Source organism: Scleropages formosus, chromosome 12 (assembly GCF_900964775.1).
Source record: "Scleropages formosus chromosome 12, fSclFor1.1, whole genome shotgun sequence".
Taxonomy (NCBI): Eukaryota; Metazoa; Chordata; class Actinopteri; order Osteoglossiformes; family Osteoglossidae; genus Scleropages; species Scleropages formosus.
Genome location: NC_041817.1, coordinates 4,442,984 through 4,463,054, shown reverse-complemented (window position 1 = coordinate 4,463,054; position 20,071 = coordinate 4,442,984). Strand labels below are relative to the sequence as shown.

General features: G+C 45.1%; 1 protein-coding gene across 1 annotated transcript; it reads left to right on the top strand.

Moving 5' to 3' along the window:
* The first annotated feature begins 994 nt into the window (after window positions 1-994).
* lrrc74b (leucine rich repeat containing 74B) lies at window positions 995-19,568 on the top strand. Its single transcript, XM_018740503.2, has 10 exons — window positions 995-1,168; window positions 1,756-1,948; window positions 2,400-2,542; window positions 2,930-3,062; window positions 3,700-3,906; window positions 16,014-16,123; window positions 17,678-17,793; window positions 18,937-19,015; window positions 19,278-19,373; window positions 19,470-19,568. Exons 1-10 carry the CDS (start codon window positions 995-997, stop codon window positions 19,566-19,568), a joined length of 1,350 nt encoding a protein of 449 aa, XP_018596019.1.
* The last annotated feature ends 503 nt before the right edge of the window (window positions 19,569-20,071 follow it).

Sequence of the window (20,071 nt, the reverse complement as noted above, 5' to 3'; positions counted from 1 at the left end):
CAGAAAGAAATTATAATGTATTTAATATCCCTTAAATATGGGAAACTTCCACAATATTCTGAATGCATGATATATGCTGTGACATTATAAGAATCTGTGTATATTTACCAGCACTGTATCAATATAACTATTGTAAGTGTGTCCACCCTCTGATGCTAATGTGCTTGAGGGGTATCGGTGTTTATTTCACTGCTGCTAAAATCTGATCCAAACAGCCTCTGCATAGTTCCTTTTACTGTGGGAATTTATCAACTATCATTCTTTGCCATTTTAATGCATTATGCAAGGAATTCTGCATTTACTTAATAAAAAAAAATATTTCTATGTGAAAACCTGGGTGGATTCATTTTTACTGAGTTTTTGTTGCATTTCAGTTTTAATATGAGCAAGCTTGCTAAAAATCATGGTGAAATCCTTGTCAGGATTTGACAAACTAAACAGTGAACAACAGTTCTGGACGGTGACACATCTTTCAATCCCACAGACAATACCTCAACATATGCACAATGGTCCCAATCAATGCTTCTTTGCTACCACCCAGCACTTTACTGTGCTCTAACTTCCTCCAGTAAAGGACTCCAAGCATGGGACCAACAGCATAGCTCCATGGCAACACAACAACAAAAATTAATCATCTGAGCACAGTCCAACCCTATTGTCCCATGGCTCTTGCTGATTGGAAGATGAAGGACTAACCAACGTGTGTTCCACACCAGTTTGTTAATCCAAGTGCCACTCTTTCATCCTGTGTGTGTGTGAGGGAAACGTCTTGCATTAAGCGTGATAGGTTGGTCCAGAGTACAATGTGCAAACTGCACAAAACTCTGCTGCACTAATTTACACATAGAACCAGTAGGATCACTGGAGTTCTCACATTTTATTGACACAACAGATCGGCACCACATTGGAATTTAACACTAAGCTGTTTTTGAGAGCAACTGAGTTGGAGACAACCCTCTTTCACTTAAGTGTGGGTGTATGTTTGGCTGAAACCATGGTTATCGGCAAGAAGCTGGTAAAGGAACCCCTGCTGCCCTTCGTGCTAGAAGACAGCTGCACAGAAATGGAGGACGAGCTGTTTGGAGGGAGCGACCGTGTGGGAGGGATTGAATGCAGGCCCCTGAGCCGGCCACGGAAAGAGCACAGCAGGGGTAGTGTTGACCACCAGGTGAGCCAGTCCATATCACACATCACAGACTTCATCGGTGGTAGTGGCAAAGCAGTTAGAGCTGTTGCCATGGCCTCAAAGGTCCCAGGTTCAAACTCAGCCTCCTCCTGTAGTACCCTTTTTCATGGTACATAAAATTGACTGATACAGCAAAAATTACTCAGCTCTGTCAATATGTAAATCACAAGAATTAGCTTGTGTAAGTCACTCTGGAAAAAGCATCAACTAAGTAAGGTGCAATAGCTAAACCACGTTGAAGGTTAATTAAAGGTAAGATAATGATGCAATGGGGTTTAACAATGCAAAAGAAATGTTGGAGGCAGAAAGGATATAAATGAGGCAATGATTATGTGTAAATTTATTTCATTTCAAATTATGTCTTTAATTTGGGTTTTTAAACCTGGAATGTGCTGTCCCTGACTCAAATACCTGCTGAGGTCAAAATAAAACATTTTCACCTTCTTTCATTGTGCTAGCCAAAATGGAATCCAAATGTTAGAATTAATTTTAGAAACCAGTTGTACTGGATGGCTCAGTGTTCATTCATTACAAGCAGACAAACCTCAACATGCATCTTTCTCCTACAGATGGTTTTAAGACATAACGTAAGCGCTCATTTCTCATCAACTGGACCACGGAGCCAACATGCACATGTAGCAGAGGCTGGAGCTGGCATGGGGCCAGACAAGGTGGTTCATGCAGAACTTGACCCGGGGATGGATCCAGACAGGGATGACACTGCTTCAGATGAGGACTATGACACAGACCTGGAGCTGGAGGGTAGCACAGCTTGCTCTTTTTATTAAAAGCAGTGGGTGACTCACTTGGGGGTAAAAAAGGTGTAGGAAAAGTAGCATGCACCAAGCACGGATCCTAGTTACCGTGGAGCAAAATCACGAGCAGACATGAGTCACACTTTTGAATAACTGTTCTGATCCTGGTTGTTCTTAATCTTTTTTTTTTTTTTTGCAAAATGCTGGGAGGAGCCCTCATAACTGTGCAAACAGTTTTACAAAAACTTGTCCCGCAATTAAAATACTCTACTCTTTGTTTTTATGTTTTTTGTAGAGAGAAATTATTATTTTTATTATTTCTTTGCCCAGTAAAGGGCACCCTGGTACTTCAGCCCCCGCCGATCATGTGGAAAATTGTTCAAGCTATATTTTACTTCATCTAAATAATCTGAAGCAGTAATGGGGGATGGGGGGGTCTCTTTTGGATGTCTTTGAAGATGTGCAGAAGTCCTATGACCCATCTGGACAGGAGTGCTATAAGTCTGCTTGTAAAGGCTTTGGGGTAGTCCCAGTGTCCTACTTCCTGCGTCACATGCATGCCAGCGAATTAACCATGATGCACCATGGACTGGGGCCCCAGGTGAGAGCTCTTACACCAGGTTAGAAATTGCTTTTCTTCTTTCTACGATTTTAATCCTTTGACTAACATCTTTGGGTCTAGGGAAGGTTTCATGCACTTAGCCAAAGAAGGAAAGGGGAGGGGAGGGGTTCCATTCCAGTATTAACTGTGAGGCCATGAACTCTCTCAGACTGAAGATCTGATGCTGCTTTGAGGCCTTTGGTCTATGATGAATTGGTGAGGGCAGTTGAGTTACAGAAGTCCCTCTTGAAAAAAATCAGATGGTCTTCAGAGGGACCCTCCCACATAAAGATGGTTCGGAGGTCCCTAAGAAGTGCTTCCATTCTTGTCGGGAAACTATGTCCCTGCACAGCACAACCAACTTCACACCGCAAAATTCTTCTGCAGGGTACCAGAGCGCTGGCAGTTCCCTTGGTAACCAACACCTCCATTCTGAAGCTGAACCTGAGGGATAATTGGATGGAGGGGACGGGCGGGGTGGCCATGGCGGAGATGTTGAGAGAGAACTGTTACATCACAGGTGCCTGGCACATAGGCAGCAGCTCTCCCTGCACCCGCCTCCATCTGTCACTGTTTGGAGAGCAGCGACTGCTTCACATCAGATGACAGCACCATTGATCTCATCTTTGCTTGTTGTTTTCTTTGAGGATCAGCAGTTGTTTACCTGCTGGGCGCTCATCTCTGGTGCTTCTATGTCAGGGCAGACATACCCAGGCATCTACCTGAATATCGTGTCTCGTGGTTTTCTTCCTAATGAGCTGAATTGTTTGTGGCACCGTAACACAGTTTTTATGGCAGACAGGACTAATTAAAAAGAATGCTTTGTGGAACTTTGAAAGAGATGTTAGTTGTTCTTTCAGCAAAACAGACAAAGTCACCTCTTTACACAGTTGGATATTTCACAGGATCAGCTTCAAACTGTTGCTTTGTGAGTCCTCTCACATGCACATGTACCTGTCACGTCCAGGTTAAAAAGACCACTTGTTCAGCCATTCGGTTACTTACTTTATTCATGGTTCAACTGGATCTGATTCCCACCGAATTCGTTGAAATGGTTGAAGGCAGACTATTTTCATTAAGAAGCACTAGACAGTAAAGGCCCCTGGGAACAGAACAGGGCTGTCTGCCCTGTTCAGTCTTTTTTTTTTTTCTTGCAGACATTGACCTGTCAGAAAATCAGCTGGGAGATGCAGGAGCTGATGCCATCTCCAACATGCTTTTGGAGAACACCGTCCTGGTCTGCTTGTCCCTCTCTGCCAACAACATTGGCGACAGCGCAAGCAAAAGCCTGGCCAAGGCACTCACCAGCAATCAGAAGCTACAGGTCCTGGACCTGAGTCTCAACCGACTTGGTAATATGGCAGGTAGGACCTCAGCCCTCCAGCCACCACACAGAACAAACACAACCCTTGCTGTCACAAGACCTTCCACGACAAAAGCATTACAAGCTGTGGTATAGGTGGTTTTGCAGAGAAAGTCCGTAAACAAAACACCTATTTGCCATGCTGGGGAAAACTCAAAATGATTTCCCAAATCCTCATGAGAAGGCAGTTAAATGTATCTCATTTTGTTTCAAGGAACAGTATGTTTCACAGGTACAATCATATACACACAAACAAACAAACACACACACACACACACACACACACACACTGTCTGAAGCCGCTTGTCCTGAGCGGGGCTGTGGCGAGCTGGGGCCTAGCCCAGCAGCACAGGGTGCAGGGCTGGAGGGGGAGGGGACACACCCAGGAAGGGACACCAGTCCATTACAAGGCACCCCAAGCGGGACTTGAACCCCAGACCCACAAGACAGCAGGCACAGGCCAAGCCCACTGTGTCACCATGACCCCTCCCCCCCAGTATGATCATTTTCTTCTAAATTTCAGAAGGGTGTCTAGATGTTCCCGAATGCTTTTGAATTGTGATGCAGATCAAATGTTTTTTTTTTTAATAACAAGAAGAAATTTAAAACACTTTCATCATTCACATATTTACAGGTGGGACATCAGGTGCAGACCATAGCATTAAAATACATTTCCGTACCAAGTATGTAACACTAATTAGCCCATGTGCAATAGCATCATCCAGAAAGGGATATGAGAGGTGGTTTAACAGGAAAGTAGAAACTTTTTGTAAAATCTTTCTGGAACGTGTCATGTCGGCTCGGTGGTACAGATGGAGTGGACACAAATGTAGAGCTCAGGTTCCAGGTTTTAATGTTTCAAGGAGTTGCGTTCAGCCGGTGACAACTTACGTGAGAAGCAGGCGCAGGGGAATAGTTTAGGTGGGGTCCCCTGTCGTTGGGATAAAACTGCTTCTATTCCCACCTGTGAAGCATCACCTCGACCACAAATGGCAAAGTGGGTTCGGGGTGTTTCAGCATTAGGCCAAGGTGAAGGGGTCCTTCGGGTCCTGGAAGGCCTTCTCTGCGGTGTCGCTCCAGGGTAATCGAGGTCCATTGGAGGCGGTCAGAGCTCTGAGTGGGGCTGCAATGGTGCTAAAACCTCTAATGAAACATCGATAAAAATTTGAAAAAGCTAGGAAACGTTGGAGTGCCTTCACCATGATGGGTCTGGGCCAATTAATAACCACACTACCTTTCTGGGGGTCCATAGCCACCCTGTCCAGGCTCAGAATATATCCCAAGAAGGATATGTGGGTTTGGTGGAATAGACATTTCTCCTCTTTCACCTACAACCGGTGGCTGAGAAGTCGCCGCAGTACAGCTCTTACTTGTTTGATGTGTTCCTCTCGGGTGCGGGAGAAGAGCAAGATGCCATTCAGGTACACCAGCACAAAGCAGTTGATGAAGTCTCCTAGGGCATGGTTTACAAACGCCTGGAATACTGAGGGACCATTCGTTAAACCAAAAGGCATTACCAAGTATTCATACTGTCCCAGGGAGGTGCTAAACGCCGTCTTCCACTCGTCCCCGTCATGGATGCGGATGGGGTTATAAGCACTCCTGAGATCTAACTTGGTGACAATTGTGGCTCCATGGATCCTTTCCAAGGCGGCTGTGATCAGGGGTAAGGGGTGAGGATAACGGACTGTTATAGCGTTCAAACCTCGATAATCTATACAGAGACAGAGACACCCATCCTTCTTACCAACAAAGAAAAACCCGGCAAAGGCAGGTGAGGTTGAGGGCCTGATGATTCCCGCTTGCTGTTCAGGCAAGGACAGGGGATACACACGGCCTATAGGAGGGGTTCTTCCTGGCAACAAGTCTATTGCGCAATCCCACGGCCTATGAGGTGGTAGTTCATCTGCTCGGGTCTTACTGAAAACCTCCTGTAGATCCTTGTATTCTCACGGGACATCTACTGGAGGAAGCCCTGCGACCCCTTCTACCGATGTAGCCCGGCATGGTAGTAGCAGGCACGACTGTTGACAACCATCACCCTAGGACACCAGCTCTCCTGTACTCCATCGGAACGCTGGGTCATGTCGGACCAGCCAGGAGAAACTGTTGTTGTCATGAACCACGTTGCAGCTTTTCAAGTTCGCAAATGACGAGACGGACTCCTGGGTTTCTAATAAAACATTACATTTAATTAACATACCAACAAATATCCGTCGCTCCACTTGTACACTCTGAGGCAGTACCCGCTTCTTCCACTTCTTTTTGCATTTACGCAAAAGACCAAGGAACGTAATTAACGTATGGACATCTAGTGGCAGTTCTATAAATCGCATTTCAAATTGTACAATTAAACTCAATGCCAATCATTCATCAGCAATTACAAGTTGACAACCAAATACAAACAACACCTTTCCACACAACACCAACTCAAACAATAAAAATACAACATCCTCCCCCCCATGAAGACCGTAACACCATCAAATTTCTAAAGGATATAAACGCTGAACAGGTCTTCTCAACACAGTCCCAGCTGGAAGATGCACAGTGCACGACCTCACACGTCCATCTCTGCCTGGGATCAGTTCCTTTATTATCCCAGTTTTCCAGATCTGTCGTGGCATTCGGTCGTCTCCAACCAAGACCAGATCTCCTTCCTTTAGCGGAGTAGAAGGGGGTATCTTATTGGCATGTGCAGACTTCAAGTCTAACAGATACTCCGTTCTCCATCGCTTCCAGTACTCATTCAGAAGCCTCTGACGATATTTCTATCTTCGTGTGAGTTCCTCTTTGCCAATGTTGGTGGCTTGACTCTCAATGTGGAAAGACTTTGGTGGTAAAGAAGTAAGTCTTTTCCCAACAAGAAAATGTGCGGGTGTCAACGGTTGAGGCTCTTCCAACTCACTGTACACAAATGTGAGTGGCCTTGAATTGACTATAGCCTCCACCTCTGTCAACAACGAAGACAATTCTTCAAAACTCAGTGAAGCTCTCCCCATCACTCTTTTCAGGCTTGTTTTCACTGATCGGATTAACCATTCCCAGAATCCACCCCACCAAGGTGTTCTTTCTGCAATGAACTTCCACCTGATGCCGTTTGAGGAAAAATATTCCTGAAGCTCAGGCTCTTTAATTGCTGCCCAGAGTTCTCTGAGATCATGATCAGCCCTTTTGAAGGTTTGAGCATTGTCTGAGTAGATGACTCTGCAGAGGCCACGCCTGGACACGAACCTTTTTAGAGCCAGGAGGAATTTTTCTGTGGACAAGTCTGACACCAACTCTAAGTGTACCGCTCGTGTCACAGCACAAGTGAACAATGCAATGTATGCCTTTTCTACGGTGGTCCGAGTTTTCACATAAAGAGGGCCAGCAAAGCCAATGCCTGTAATTTCAAATGGAGGCGCTTCAACAATCCTGTCCCTTGGTAGGGGTGCAGTCACCTGCTGAGCTGGGGTTGCTATGAACCTTTTGCAGATCATGCAGGCAGATATGATCTTCTTTACCTTCCGTCTGGCACCTGGGATCCAGTATCTTTCTCTCAGCTGGACCAATGTGTCCCTGACCCCTGAATGCATTACCTTGTTGTGGCAACACATAACCAGCATGTCAGACAGTCGGTGGTTGGTAGGTAGCAGCCATGGATGCTGCTCTCTTTCACTCAGTCTTGACTGTTGCAACCTTCCTCCCACACATATTACTCCATACTCACCAAGGAAAGGGTTAAGGTCTCTGATTTTTGAGTCCTTGTGAATATTCTGCCCTGTCTTCAATTCATTTATTTCTCTGGCAAACACCTTGCCTTGTGCCTCCTGAATCCACAATCTTTCAGCTTCTGACAGCTCCTCTGCTGTGAGGTCTCCTCGTTTCTTGTCTTGAGCACGACAGTTATGGACAAATCGTCTGATCCAAGCAGTGACTCTTAAAACAGTGGTAAGCTTACTGAATGCTTCTAGTTGTAGTAGTGGTTCAGACTGAGTCACTTCAGTGTTGCTAAGCTGGACTGTCACTTGACATGGCTTCATCTCAGACTTCAATTCTTCCTCAGAACACCCTTCCACTGTTGATTCTGGTTGTGTTGGTGATGTTAGGAAAGGTGGACCTGACCACCACAACCCATCTCCTTTCAGCTTGGATGTTGTCTGTCCTCTTGTGATGAGGTCTGCTGGGTTGAGCTTACCACAACAATGTGACCATGATTCTGGTGCTGTCAGTGACTGTATTTCTGTGACTCTGTTCGCAACGAACTGCTTCCATTTTTGTGCTGAGCCACGAATCCACTGAATAACTATCATGGAATCTGACCACAAACAAAGCTGGGATGGCATCATGTTCAGAATCTTTAACAAGTTGCTCCCTACTCTAGCTCCAACTAAAGCTCCCATCAACTCCAAACGTGGTAGAGTTAGTTTCTTTATGGGAGCCACTCTCGATTTGGATGCAACAAAACTGGTGACAGTTCTTCCATCCTTAGTTCGTCCTTGGAAGTATGCAACTGCTCCATATGCCCTTTCACTGGCATCACTGAAGATATGAAGAAGTGGGGATTGCGCATTCTGCCAGTCGCTCACTCTGTACCACCTCGGAATGGCAATCTGATGCAGCTGTGGGAGCTCCATGCACCATTGTTGCCACTCATGACTGAGGTCTTCTGGCAGCTCCTCGTCCCATCCTAAGCCCCTTTGCCACATGTCTTGGAAAAGGCACTTAACTCGTATAGTGAATGGTGCCAGGAAACCTATGGGATCGAATATTCTAGCTGATGATTTTAGGACGCTTCTTTTCGTGTTACCCTGCTCCTTTAAGATGCTCATCAGTTGTCTAAGGTCAATGACAAAATCATCACTATCTGGCCTCCACACCAACCCAAGCACCTTTAGCACGCAACCATGTGCTTCAGGTTCTGGCATACATTCAAATCCACCATTCAGCCACTTAGCCTTCAGTTCTGCAGAATTCGTCGTCCACTTACACAAGTTCATGCTGGCTGTGGACAAGATCTCCTTTGCTCCTGATGTCAACATATAAGCCTCGTCGATATCCTCTGCGCTGGCAATCAGATCATCTACATAAAGGCAGGTTTCTAGAATGTTAACAGCATGTGGATGGCTGTTTCTGTACCCTTGTAGATGATGCCGGATCGTGGCTGCCAGCAGGAATGGACTTGAAGAAACCCCAAACACGACACAAGTCATCCTCATCTTGCGTGGCCTTGTGTTCTTAGTGTCAGGGGGTCCTGTTATCCATAAAAATCTTAAGGCATCTCTGTCTTTCGTTGCAATGGATATCTGTAGGAAAGCCCTTGTAATGTCTGCTGTGAATGCAACTGGATGCAGTCTAAATTTCACTAAAATGCTTAAAAGGTCTGGATTAAGGTTTGGACTGGTCAGTAAACAATCGTTAAGAGATGGATTGCCACGCTCATGAGAGGAGGCATCAAAGACCACTCTCAGTTTAGTTGTCATTTTGTCTTCTCTGATAACAGCATGATGGGGCAAGTAATACATCACATTGTCCTCCGTCACCTGTGAACAGTTGTCTTCTGGGACATCTTCACACACCCCCTGCTGTAGATAACCCTCAATGACATCATTGTATCTCTTGAACAATACTACATCTGTTTTCAGTTTCCTTTGCAGTCTATCGAGTCTTTTCTGGGCATTTCTGAAATTTTCTGGGAGGTGTGGGGCATTTTGCTACCACAGTAACCCTACCTCATATCGCCCTCTAATATATTTGACTGACTCCTCAAAGCTCTGTCTAGCTTCGCGGTCATCTGCGCTGTCCCCATCTCCCTGTGTTATGCCAAGGGAATCCAATTCCCAGAACATGCGCAGCTGCTTTGAGACTTCATTGCATTCACTTATTCCAATGTTCATACAAGCAACCTCACCCATATTTGAAGCAGAGACTGGGCCCTGTACTGCCCAGCCAAATATTGTTTCTACAGCTACTAGGGCTTCTGATATTCGCTCTACTCTTCCTGACAATATCCTCCAGTAGTAATCGGCGCCAATCAGTACGGATATTTCTGGCTCCTCCCTGCTATCGACTGAGACATCTGCTAGTGGTAGGTCCCTCTTCTCTAGCTGGTGTCGAATGTGTTCACCAGGCACCTTCATAATTGCAGTGCACACTTGCGGTGTCTCAATGGCTTCAATCTCTATTTTCTGTTCCTTATTCCAGACATTCTCCAGCACTAATTTTACAACATTTCTCACAGCCGTTACCGGGTTCTCAGAACCAAAGGTATGCAACTTTAGAGTCTCCCTCCTTTGAACTGGCAGACCCAAAATCTTTATCTGCTTCTTGTGGATGAAACTTCGTTGGCTCCCACCATCCATTAAACAGCGCACCGCCTTCTGTCCGCTGGGTCCTTCAGTCCATGCTCTCACTGTTTGCAACAGCAGAGTGTTCTGACCCTTCGTGTGTGTGTTTGCAATACGGGGCATAACGGATGAAATTAGTGCATCTGTAGAACCTTCAGTGTCATTGGGGGCTTCTGCTTGTTTGGCCTTGTCACACAATGTAGCGTGGTGTCTTCTGTCACAAGCAGTGCATGACACACCCTTTGTTTTGCAAACCTTTGCGATGTGTCGTGGTCGTAGGCAAATAAAACACCTCCCCATTTTCTTTAATTTCTCTTTTCGGGTGTTCACTGTGTCATCCGTGCACGCTTCTGATTTGTGGCTTGTGCTATCACAGAATATACAAGTAAGAGGTGCGGTCGAACTGCCTGTGTGGAGAGCTGCGGCTGTAGGCACATTTGCCCTTCTGACCCTTGTCTCGCTCCGTACATCTACTTTACAGTGTTGCTTGTGAGAAGCCTGTGCATCCTTGGTTATGGTTCCTGTGTTAGTCAAGTTCATCGCACGCTCTCTACTTTCAACCTCCCGTTGCAGAAAAGTAACAAGCTCAAGAACCTTCCATTCATGACCTGGACTCATTTTGCGGGTGTACTCAAGGGCAAGATCATCTGGTATCATTTGAAGCAGTATGGGGCACAATAATCCTCCATAAGTGTCTGATATGACACCTAAGGATTCTAAACTTCTGATCTGTACCTCACACTCGTCATACAGTTGTCTTAATGCTTCAACGTCGGAAGATTTCTTTACTTGAGTCAATTTCAATAATTTGGACATGTGCGCACTCACCACAAGGTCCTTTCTTCCAAATCTTTCCTTCAGCATATCAACTGCTGTGTCATAATTGCTGTCCGATGTCTTTAATCCTGCAACAGCTCGGGCAGCAGGTCCAGCGAGGTATGACTTCAAGTAAGCAAATTTCTCAGTTTTGCTTAATTCTCTGTTTTCATGGATGGCAGTTTCAAACTGATCCCAGAACTCTTGCCAAAGACATACTTCTCCATTAAATTTACTTATAGACCGCTTCGGTAATTTCACCGATGATCTATTAGGTAATCTGTCTGTATGCCTACTCACATCACTTAGCCGGGCCGCCCTTACTCCCTCCGCCGCTTCAGTCTGACGTTCAACCAGCCTGGCAGCACGGGTTTTCCACAGACTGATGTGGTCCTGATAGTCTGCGGTTTTCGCGACATCTGCATCTAGCTCGTCTATTCGTCTTCTATGTCTTTATCCAATTTGCGGAGATTCTCCTCCTTAATGGAGAGCATGGACAACAACTCTCTGCGGTCGCAATTCACGCTGTCCTTACATGTTTCTTCTTCTAGAGACCGCAGTAGTTGCGTTGCGGATGCCCGCAAAACTCCGCGTTTATGTTTCAGCCTCTGTAGTCGGTCCGACATTTTCTCTTTCACCTTTTACTTCGCGGCTAGGTGCAACGAGCTATCCGTTTAGTTCGCCTCTTCCCGGGTTTCGGCACCAAAAAATGTTGTTGTCACGAACCACGTTGCAGCTTTTCAAGTTCGCAAATGACGAGACCGACTCCTGGGTTTCTAATAAAACATTACATTTAATTAACATACCAACAAATATCCGTCGCTCCACTTGTACACTCTGAGGCAGTACCCGCTTCTTCCACTTCTTTTTGCATTTACGCAAAAGACCAAGGAACGTAATTAACGTATGGACATCTAGTGGCAGTTCTATAAATCGCATTTCAAATTGTACAATTAAACTCAATGCCAATCATTCATCAGCAATTACAAGTTGACAACCAAATACAAACACCTTTCCACACAACACCAACAACACCAACTCAAACAATAAAAATACAACAGAAACCTAGAATTATGGGGGTGTCTGGGGCTTGGATTAGATTAAAAAAAAAACCAGGTCCTCATGGTGACATGCCCCGATTTTAAGCCACAGGGGCATTGTGCAGGTATCCACCACACTGGACCCTAGGGGTTGGCCATCCAGGGCATTGACCCATAGCCTAAAATCACAGTCCTGACCTGGGACATGGTTTGTCTGCGTGAACTTTATATCCATAAAGCAGTCAGCAGCCCCTGAGTCCACCAACACACGAGCGTGTACTTGACCTCCCTCCCAGGTTATGCGAATCAGTAACATCAGTTGATCAGGCCAGCCCAAGTGGCTTACCTGTGGTCCCAGGCGGCTTCCTCATAGGGACGTACTGGGCAGGCCGAGTGAACGTGACCGGACGTGCCGCAGTAGAGGCCCAGGTTGTTCTGGACTCGGCGCCCCCTCTCCTCAGGGTCCAACCGACTCTGTCCGAGGTGCATCAGGTCTGGCTCGTCGCCTTGGGAAGCCTGGGGTGGGAGAACGGTCCAACAGTGCAGGGTCAGCTCCTGACCAAGGTTGTCGATCGCGATCACGGTCTCCACAAAGCGGCTGAGGGTCCAATTCTTCCGGCGGTACATCAATTCGGCTTGGATCCAGGGTTGGAGTCCGTTCCTGAAGCAGGCTAGGCAGGAAGAGGGGTTCCAGTCGCTTTGTTCGGCCAGGGTCCAGAATTCCAAGGCATATGCAGCCACCGTTCGATTCCCCTGTTGTAGATGAAGGAGGCGGTCTCTGGAGGCACGGCCGGCGAGCGGGGGATCGAACACCGCCTCAAACTGCTTACGAAAGGCGGCGTAGGTAGTTCGCTGCCACATGTGCCAACCCGCCGTAGCCCACGTATGTACCGGACCAGTGAGCAGTGACACCAAAGAGGCTATTTTAGCTTTGTCAGATTGGTACAAAAGGGGAGAGCCTTCAAACACCAGACCGCACTGTATTAAAAAGCCTAGGCAGTGCTCTGGCATACCATCATACCTTTCTGGCGCAGCGAGACGGGGTCCCGGAGGCGGGGTACTCGGAGGTGCTGCAGCAGTGCTTTCTTCTGGGGAGGTGGTCGACTCACTCACCTCTGCCATCTGAAGGAGACCCCCATCATGGAGGGCATGGATCAGCCTGTCAAGTGTTTCCTCAATCCACTTAAGGGATTGATAGTGCACTCCGAGAAGAGCGCTCTGAGACGCGAGCGCACTGCGGATCTGGACAAGTTCTGCTGCATCCGTGTGCATGGCGGAACCTTCTGTCATGTCGGCTCGGTGGTACAGATGGAGCGGACACAAGTGCAGAGCTCAGGTTCCTGGTTTTAATGTTTCAAGGAGCAGGCAAAGGAGTAGTCAAAGGACATGCGATGGTCAGGCGATTGGCAAACGTTGTACTCGGGAAAACACAATACTCGTAGTCAGGTAACAGGCAATGGTCAGGAAATCCAGGAGAACTTAAAAACTCAGGAAACACATTCGAAGGCAGGCAGCAGTTGTTCTTTGCAGAGGTTCTGCATGTGAGAATTTCCAGGGCTGCTTTTTATCGGTAGTTTCCCTAAAGTGGCATTAGGTGTCACTGATGGGTCAGCCAATGGGGGCACGACAGAAACCACTCAGCAGTGTGCCACCCAGTAACACAAATTTGGATGTAACACAAATGATGATTGGCTCCCGTCCCCCGCCCACCAAATGTATTAGTATTAGTAGTACTCATCACTATTAGTACTGTTATTCTATTATTAGTAGTTAGCAGTACTATATTTGTCACAGTCATGTTTCCTTTGCAATAATTAGTCTATTTCCTGCACATCTAATAAATGAAAAATTAATAAAAACATTTTTTTCTTTCTTCCACACAGTAATTGGAAGATTGACTGAAAAAAAATCATGTTTTTCATTAACCTCTCAATAACGCAGCCCCACATCTTATGTGACTGAAGTTTTTGGCCTCCACTTATTCAATTCAATTCAATTTGTTTTTATAGAACGCTCTTCTCACACAGTGACACAGAACGCTTTAACACAGACATATGGCAATCATGTTATGGTGAGTTTTCACTGTTTCACTCTATATAAATCCTTCGGTGAACAACGCATGCTGCTGACTGGAGGCTTCTCATCTGAAATAAAGAGATAACCCAATCTGTTACGAGTGTACTGGACCTCATAGCTAAGAGGCCTCAGGAAGCCTGTTGATAGTAATACCTGTACTGAACGTAAACCGTAGTAAGGGCTTTACTCGCAGAAAGTGTAAAATGTGTAAAATGTTCTCTTTATAATGCTCTCCCATTTACAAAATAACAGAGAAAAAAACAATTACACACATTCATTACACACATCCTGTCACGTCCCCACTCCCACACAACTCAGAGACACCTGCGGCTGATCAACGAATGGGGGTATAAAGGGCTACACCGAACACAGCAGCTTGTGGAACCTCAGTTCAGCCTACCCTGACTGTTGTTCCTCTGAGTTCCTCTGAGTTCCTCTGAGTTCCTCTGAGTTCCTCTGAGTTCCTCTGAGTTCCTCTGAGTTCCTCTGAGTTCCTCTGAGTTCCTCTGAGTTCCTCTGAGTTCCTCTGAGTTCCTCTGAGTTCCCTGTTCTGTCTACCTTTTGCCTTCGTCTCCCCGGTTTCCCTGACCCATGGCTCGTTTTCTGACTTTGACTATTTTTGGCTGCTTTTTGACCATGAGATTTTGCCAATCCCTTGGATAAAGCCTGCGCACCTGCAATTGGGTCAGTTGCCTCTCTGCTGTGTGGTGATCATGACACATCCTTATTATCCTTATCATTACAATTCAACAACAGCAATCAATAAGTAATTACTTGGATGTTTATGTTATGGCTGTAGGTCTGGCAATAAATGTAAAATAAAATATTTTATTTTGTGAGAAGTGTTCCCCATAAAGAAACGTACTAATATTCGTGTATGCTGTGTGTGGCAGATGAAATAAATGCTCTCATAGGAATCAATTCTGTTCTCATTTTGATTTTCAGTTTGGCGTTTGAAGTGCCCCCATACGTCTGGAGTGAGTGGACTTTCACTTAAGCCCGCTAGGGTGGGAAAAAAAGTGTGTCTGATCTATTAGATCTATTACAAAACCCTGCAGTGCAACACAGAGGGGGTGCGGTGGCGCAGTGGGTTGGACTGCAGTCCTGCTCTCGGGTGGGTCTGGGGTTCGAGTCCCGCTAGGGGTGCCTTGTGGCGGACTGGCGTCCCATCCTGGGTGTGTCCCCTCCCCTTCCAGCCTTATGCCCTGTGTTGCTGGATTAGGCTCTGTGACCCTGTGTGGGACAAGCAGCTCTGAAAGTGCGCGCGTGCGTGTGTGCAGTGCAACACAGATCACCACAACAAACTATGCAAGTGAAATACCTTCAGGGAAACAGCCACACACAAAGGGTCCTGAGTGTTCATGAATTTAAATCCAAATCAATTACACTGCGATGGATTTGTGAGAAGGACTTCCCAGACACAAAGCATTGCACTGGTTAACAATAGCAACACAATACATTACATCTGGGAAATTCAATGAGATGCTATTGCCTTATCAGTAAGGATGAGCACCACTGGAAAGATGTGTGTATGTATAACTGATATAATCATTCAGAATTGACAGTAGTCCTAAATCCATTATGCATAATATCATTTTTTTATATATGAATTTACAGTCTTTTAGAAATTGGTTACTGTCTCTGAAGACTGACCCTAGTAATACATCAATCCATCTTGCTATGCTTTATTATATTATCTTTACTGTTGCTGTTATTGTTTTTTCTATGGCATTCAGGTCTGCAACTGAATCAAAGGGCCCCATAATCCATCCATTTCATCAGTCTGTGAAAGCATCATGGGGATTAAATGTTTCAAAGTCTGAATGTAATGCCTGTTTAAATTTTTTTAGGAAAGCTTCTTGGAAATGCCATAGCTGAGAACACAGGATTGAGAACTTTCAATCTAAGCTGGAACTGCATCCGTGGGAAAGGCGCTATCACACTGGCCAAGGGCCTAGGGGTAAAAAGACCCACTTTCCATCTGATCACTGAAATGAACTGTACTATGTTTTCATTATTGTATTTGTGTCATTTTAACATGTCTGATTCAAAAATCGCTGACTGTTTTTCCTTAGTAATTACTTTGTAAATTTGTTTGCATTTGTACTTTGATGCTCCTATGTCTATGAATCTAACAGTGGACACAAAAAGTTTTCCCCCATCTTTCAAAGGCATTTTGTTCCCGAAAAACCCTCCACAAGTTGAATCCTTTTAAATCAAAGATGTAATTTCTGTGTTTCAGTGATAAAAAAGTATGCCTTCCTGAACCATAAAATTTACAGCCATTTATGCTAAGCTATAAATGAATGCCATTAAAGTGGACACAGTTGTTAACATTAGTTATAATATATGCAAGAAGGCAGTTTCCCTTCATGAATTACTGTAAAATACTTTATGGCTGTGTACCTGCGCTTGTTATTACATACCGTACACTTAAACATTAACAGAAAACACATACAGTACACATGACATTCATTGTCTATGCATTAATTCAACCTTTCAAGCAAAAAACAGAGCACTAAAGACAAACAATGAAAACAATGCAAATGGACTTAACACTCACTGAGAAAGTTTTTATTGTTTTGAGAGTCCAAAACAGGGGCCATGATTATTGAAATTATATCGAATTAAAATCAAAATTCAGACTTCGTAAATGAGAAGAAATGTTTTCTAGATTAGGAGTATGAAATGAAACTATTCATGACCTCAAGTTCTCGTAAACTCGGTGCTTGCAATTCAGGGAATACACACACACACACACACACACACACACACACACACATTTTCGGAACTGCTTGTCCCATATGGGGTCACGGGGAACCGGAGCCTACCCGGCAACACAGGGTGTAAGGCCGGAGGGGGAGGGGACACACCCAGGACGGGATGCCAGTCCGTCGCAAGGCACCCCAAGCGGGACTTGAACCCCAGACCCACTAGAGAGCAGGACCTGGTCCAACCCACTGCGCCACCGCGCCCCCTATTCAGGCAATAATTATAATCATATTACCAATTACAGTAATTGTATACCTCATAAACATATACACACACACCATGCCAGTCTACTGCAAGGCACCCCAAGCAGGACTCAATCCCTAGACCCACCACATAGCAGGACCTGGCCAAACCTGCCACGCCACCACATCCCCCCATAAACAAAGACACACACACACACACAGTCTGAACCACTTGCTCCATATGGAGTCACAGGGAGCAAGAGCCTAACCTGGCAACACAGGAGGAGGAGGGGACACACCCAGGACAGGACACCAGTTCGTCACAAGGCACCCCAAGCAGGACTTGAACCCCAGGCCCACCAGAGAGTAGGACCCCATCCAACCCACTGCGCTACCACGCCACTGCAGCCCCCCCTTCCCCCCATAAACATATAGCTTTAAAAAATTTTAGCTGCTGTCTATAAAAAGTTGATACTATACTTTCAATGCTGTGCCACTGTATTTAAAAATGTACAATAATCTCTGACCGAAAAACTGTATATACGCCTTGTGATTTTCAGGCCAACATATTTCTGAGGATGCTGGACTTGTCGTGCAACGGACTGGCATTAGATGGGGCGATAGCACTGGGAGAGGCCCTCAGAGCAAACAACACTGTGGAGAAGCTCAACATAAGGTCCTGGAGCCAACAGAGACTCTGGAAATCCATGCCTTCAGGATGGGATGGTTTTCTTTTTTTGGCCAAAAATGAATACAGGCAGAGGGGGTGCGGTGGCGCAGTGGGTTGGACCACAGTCCTGCTCTCCGGTGGGTCTGGGGTTCGAGTCCCGCTTGGGGTGCCTTGCGACGGACTGGCGTCCCGTCCTGGGTGTGTCCCCTCCCCCTCCGGCCTTACGCCCTGTGTTACCGGGTTGGCTCCGGTTCCCCGTGACCCCGTATGGGACAAGCGGTTCTGAAAATGTGTGTGTGTGTGTGTGAATACAGGCAGAGTCGTTCATTGTCTGGGAGCCCTAAGAAGTTGTATTTTTTTTTTAACATACAAAGACTTTGTTAATGACTTATTAACATGCATCTTTCATTGTGTTAATGTAAAACAGACAGTGATTACTGCACATCTTCAGGCTATAAAATCCTTCTGAGCTCCCGTTCAAATTAGTTTAGTTATCTAAGGAGTTCACTGTGATTGACTTGTTAATGAACATAGCTGACTAATACTCTGGGGGGTAAGACTGTGTTTATGCTTTCATTAACTAAAATAAATAGATTTTTAAATTTTGAAGCATTTTAAAGCTCCCAAACCATGTTTTAGATAGGCTTCCTGTAACAACTGTCACAGCATAGGTAAATCAATCAGATACTACAAATGCCAGCAATCTCAATGAGGCACTCCTGTACATTTCTTCTACTCTGTTTTACAAAACCACCTTTTACTGTTCATTTTCCAGTATTGCCCTGCTAAACCAGTGTTTTGTGTTTGTGTTCATTGTCTGGAAATCCTTTTGCAAAATTGGCTTTATTATTCATTTATTTATTTATTTATTTATTATTATATGGTACAATAATAATACTATATAATACTATAGCACATGTATAATTATTGTATGTCATTATAATAGTATAATATAAAAAACATACTTTGACAGATAACGTGCCGAAAGCCTAGATGTGTTTTAAGGAAAAAAATAGAGGAAATGGCATAACTGGCTGAAATGGAAGATACTACGTCATCTCAGATGTAAGTGTTTGATTCAACAGTGTACTCTGGCTGCCTGCCACATTTAGCACTTATTTGGCATTTGTTGTTTTTTTCTTGTTTCAGTAACAATCGGATTCCCCCTGAAGGCGCAATCCGCTTTGCAATGGGCCTGAAAGTAAACAAAACAATCATGACACTCAATGTAAGAAACACACACACACACACACACACACACACACACACACACACAAACAAACAAAAGCAGGCAGCAGTTGAGGGAGGACACCAGGTGAATTCCAGGCTCATATTTCAAACTGACAGCTGCCTAAAAGCCATTTTGTGACATGATATGACAGTGTCAGAAATGATCATTTGGATGGCCTAGTTTTGGTCTGGTGGCCTTTTCAGTTCTGCTTTGAAAAAAGCATCATGGCGTTTTCTCCTTTCCCTCGGTGCTGGCAAAGATGTCTCGGAACCCCATACAGACAGCTGGGTGTTACGGAGTGCTGAAGGCTCTGCAGAACAATCCGGATTCTGCCATGGAGTCTTTGGATTTCTCTGTATGCCACAATTTCAATAACCTCATGTGTGATATCTCTGCAACACCTCGGGCCTTCAAGTTTAACTTTACACGTAACTTCTCTTTTTCATTACAGCACATCACCGTGGACCAGGATTTTGTGGATCTCTACTCCACAGTCAAAGACATATTCCCTGTCCTGCAGGTCAAACACGGCGGCATCACAGGAAAATAAAAGACAACCAAAGGTGATGTAATGATAATGTAATGGTTTGGTTCTGTTAGAATAAACGGCAGTAGCCTGCAACTGGAAAGATTTACCACGCGAGGGCAGCAAATCCCAGAATAAGTTTACTCTTCCTGCCTTTTTCCTTCATATGCGCACAGCACAGGATCTCACCTTCACTAAAGTCTCCATGTCCGTCCAAATGGATTTCTCCAAAACTGAATTTGGATTTTCTTGAGAAAAGCAAACTCTGATTTATTTTATAAGAAATTTAAACACTTCTCTGCCATTGCTCTAATCCTTTCGTTAACCAAACAGTGAGTGAATCCATCTCAGATGAAAAATACATGGTGTCTGGCCTTGAGACAGTCTGAGGATAAGGAGGAAACATTCATAAAGGTTGCTGAAGGTGTGGTCGCTAAATCTGTGCAAGACTGCAAATATGTACAGACAGTGACTTACTCTGTGTAAATTTTCAACTGCACACCTGAAGCTTTCTGAAACATTATATC

What these genes read in the sequence shown, in the direction of transcription:
- lrrc74b (XM_018740503.2), top strand. Translation starts at nt 995, where the DNA reads ATGGTTATCGGCAAGAAGCTGGTAAAGGAACCCCTGCTGCCCTTCGTG. An exon ending in CACAGACCTGGAGCTGGAGG is followed by an intron (nt 1,949 to 2,399) that starts GTAGCACAGCTT and finishes ATGTCTTTGAAG; the next exon opens with ATGTGCAGAAGTCCTATGAC. An exon ending in ACCATGGACTGGGGCCCCAG is followed by an intron (nt 2,543 to 2,929) that starts GTGAGAGCTCTT and finishes ATTCTTCTGCAG; the next exon opens with GGTACCAGAGCGCTGGCAGT.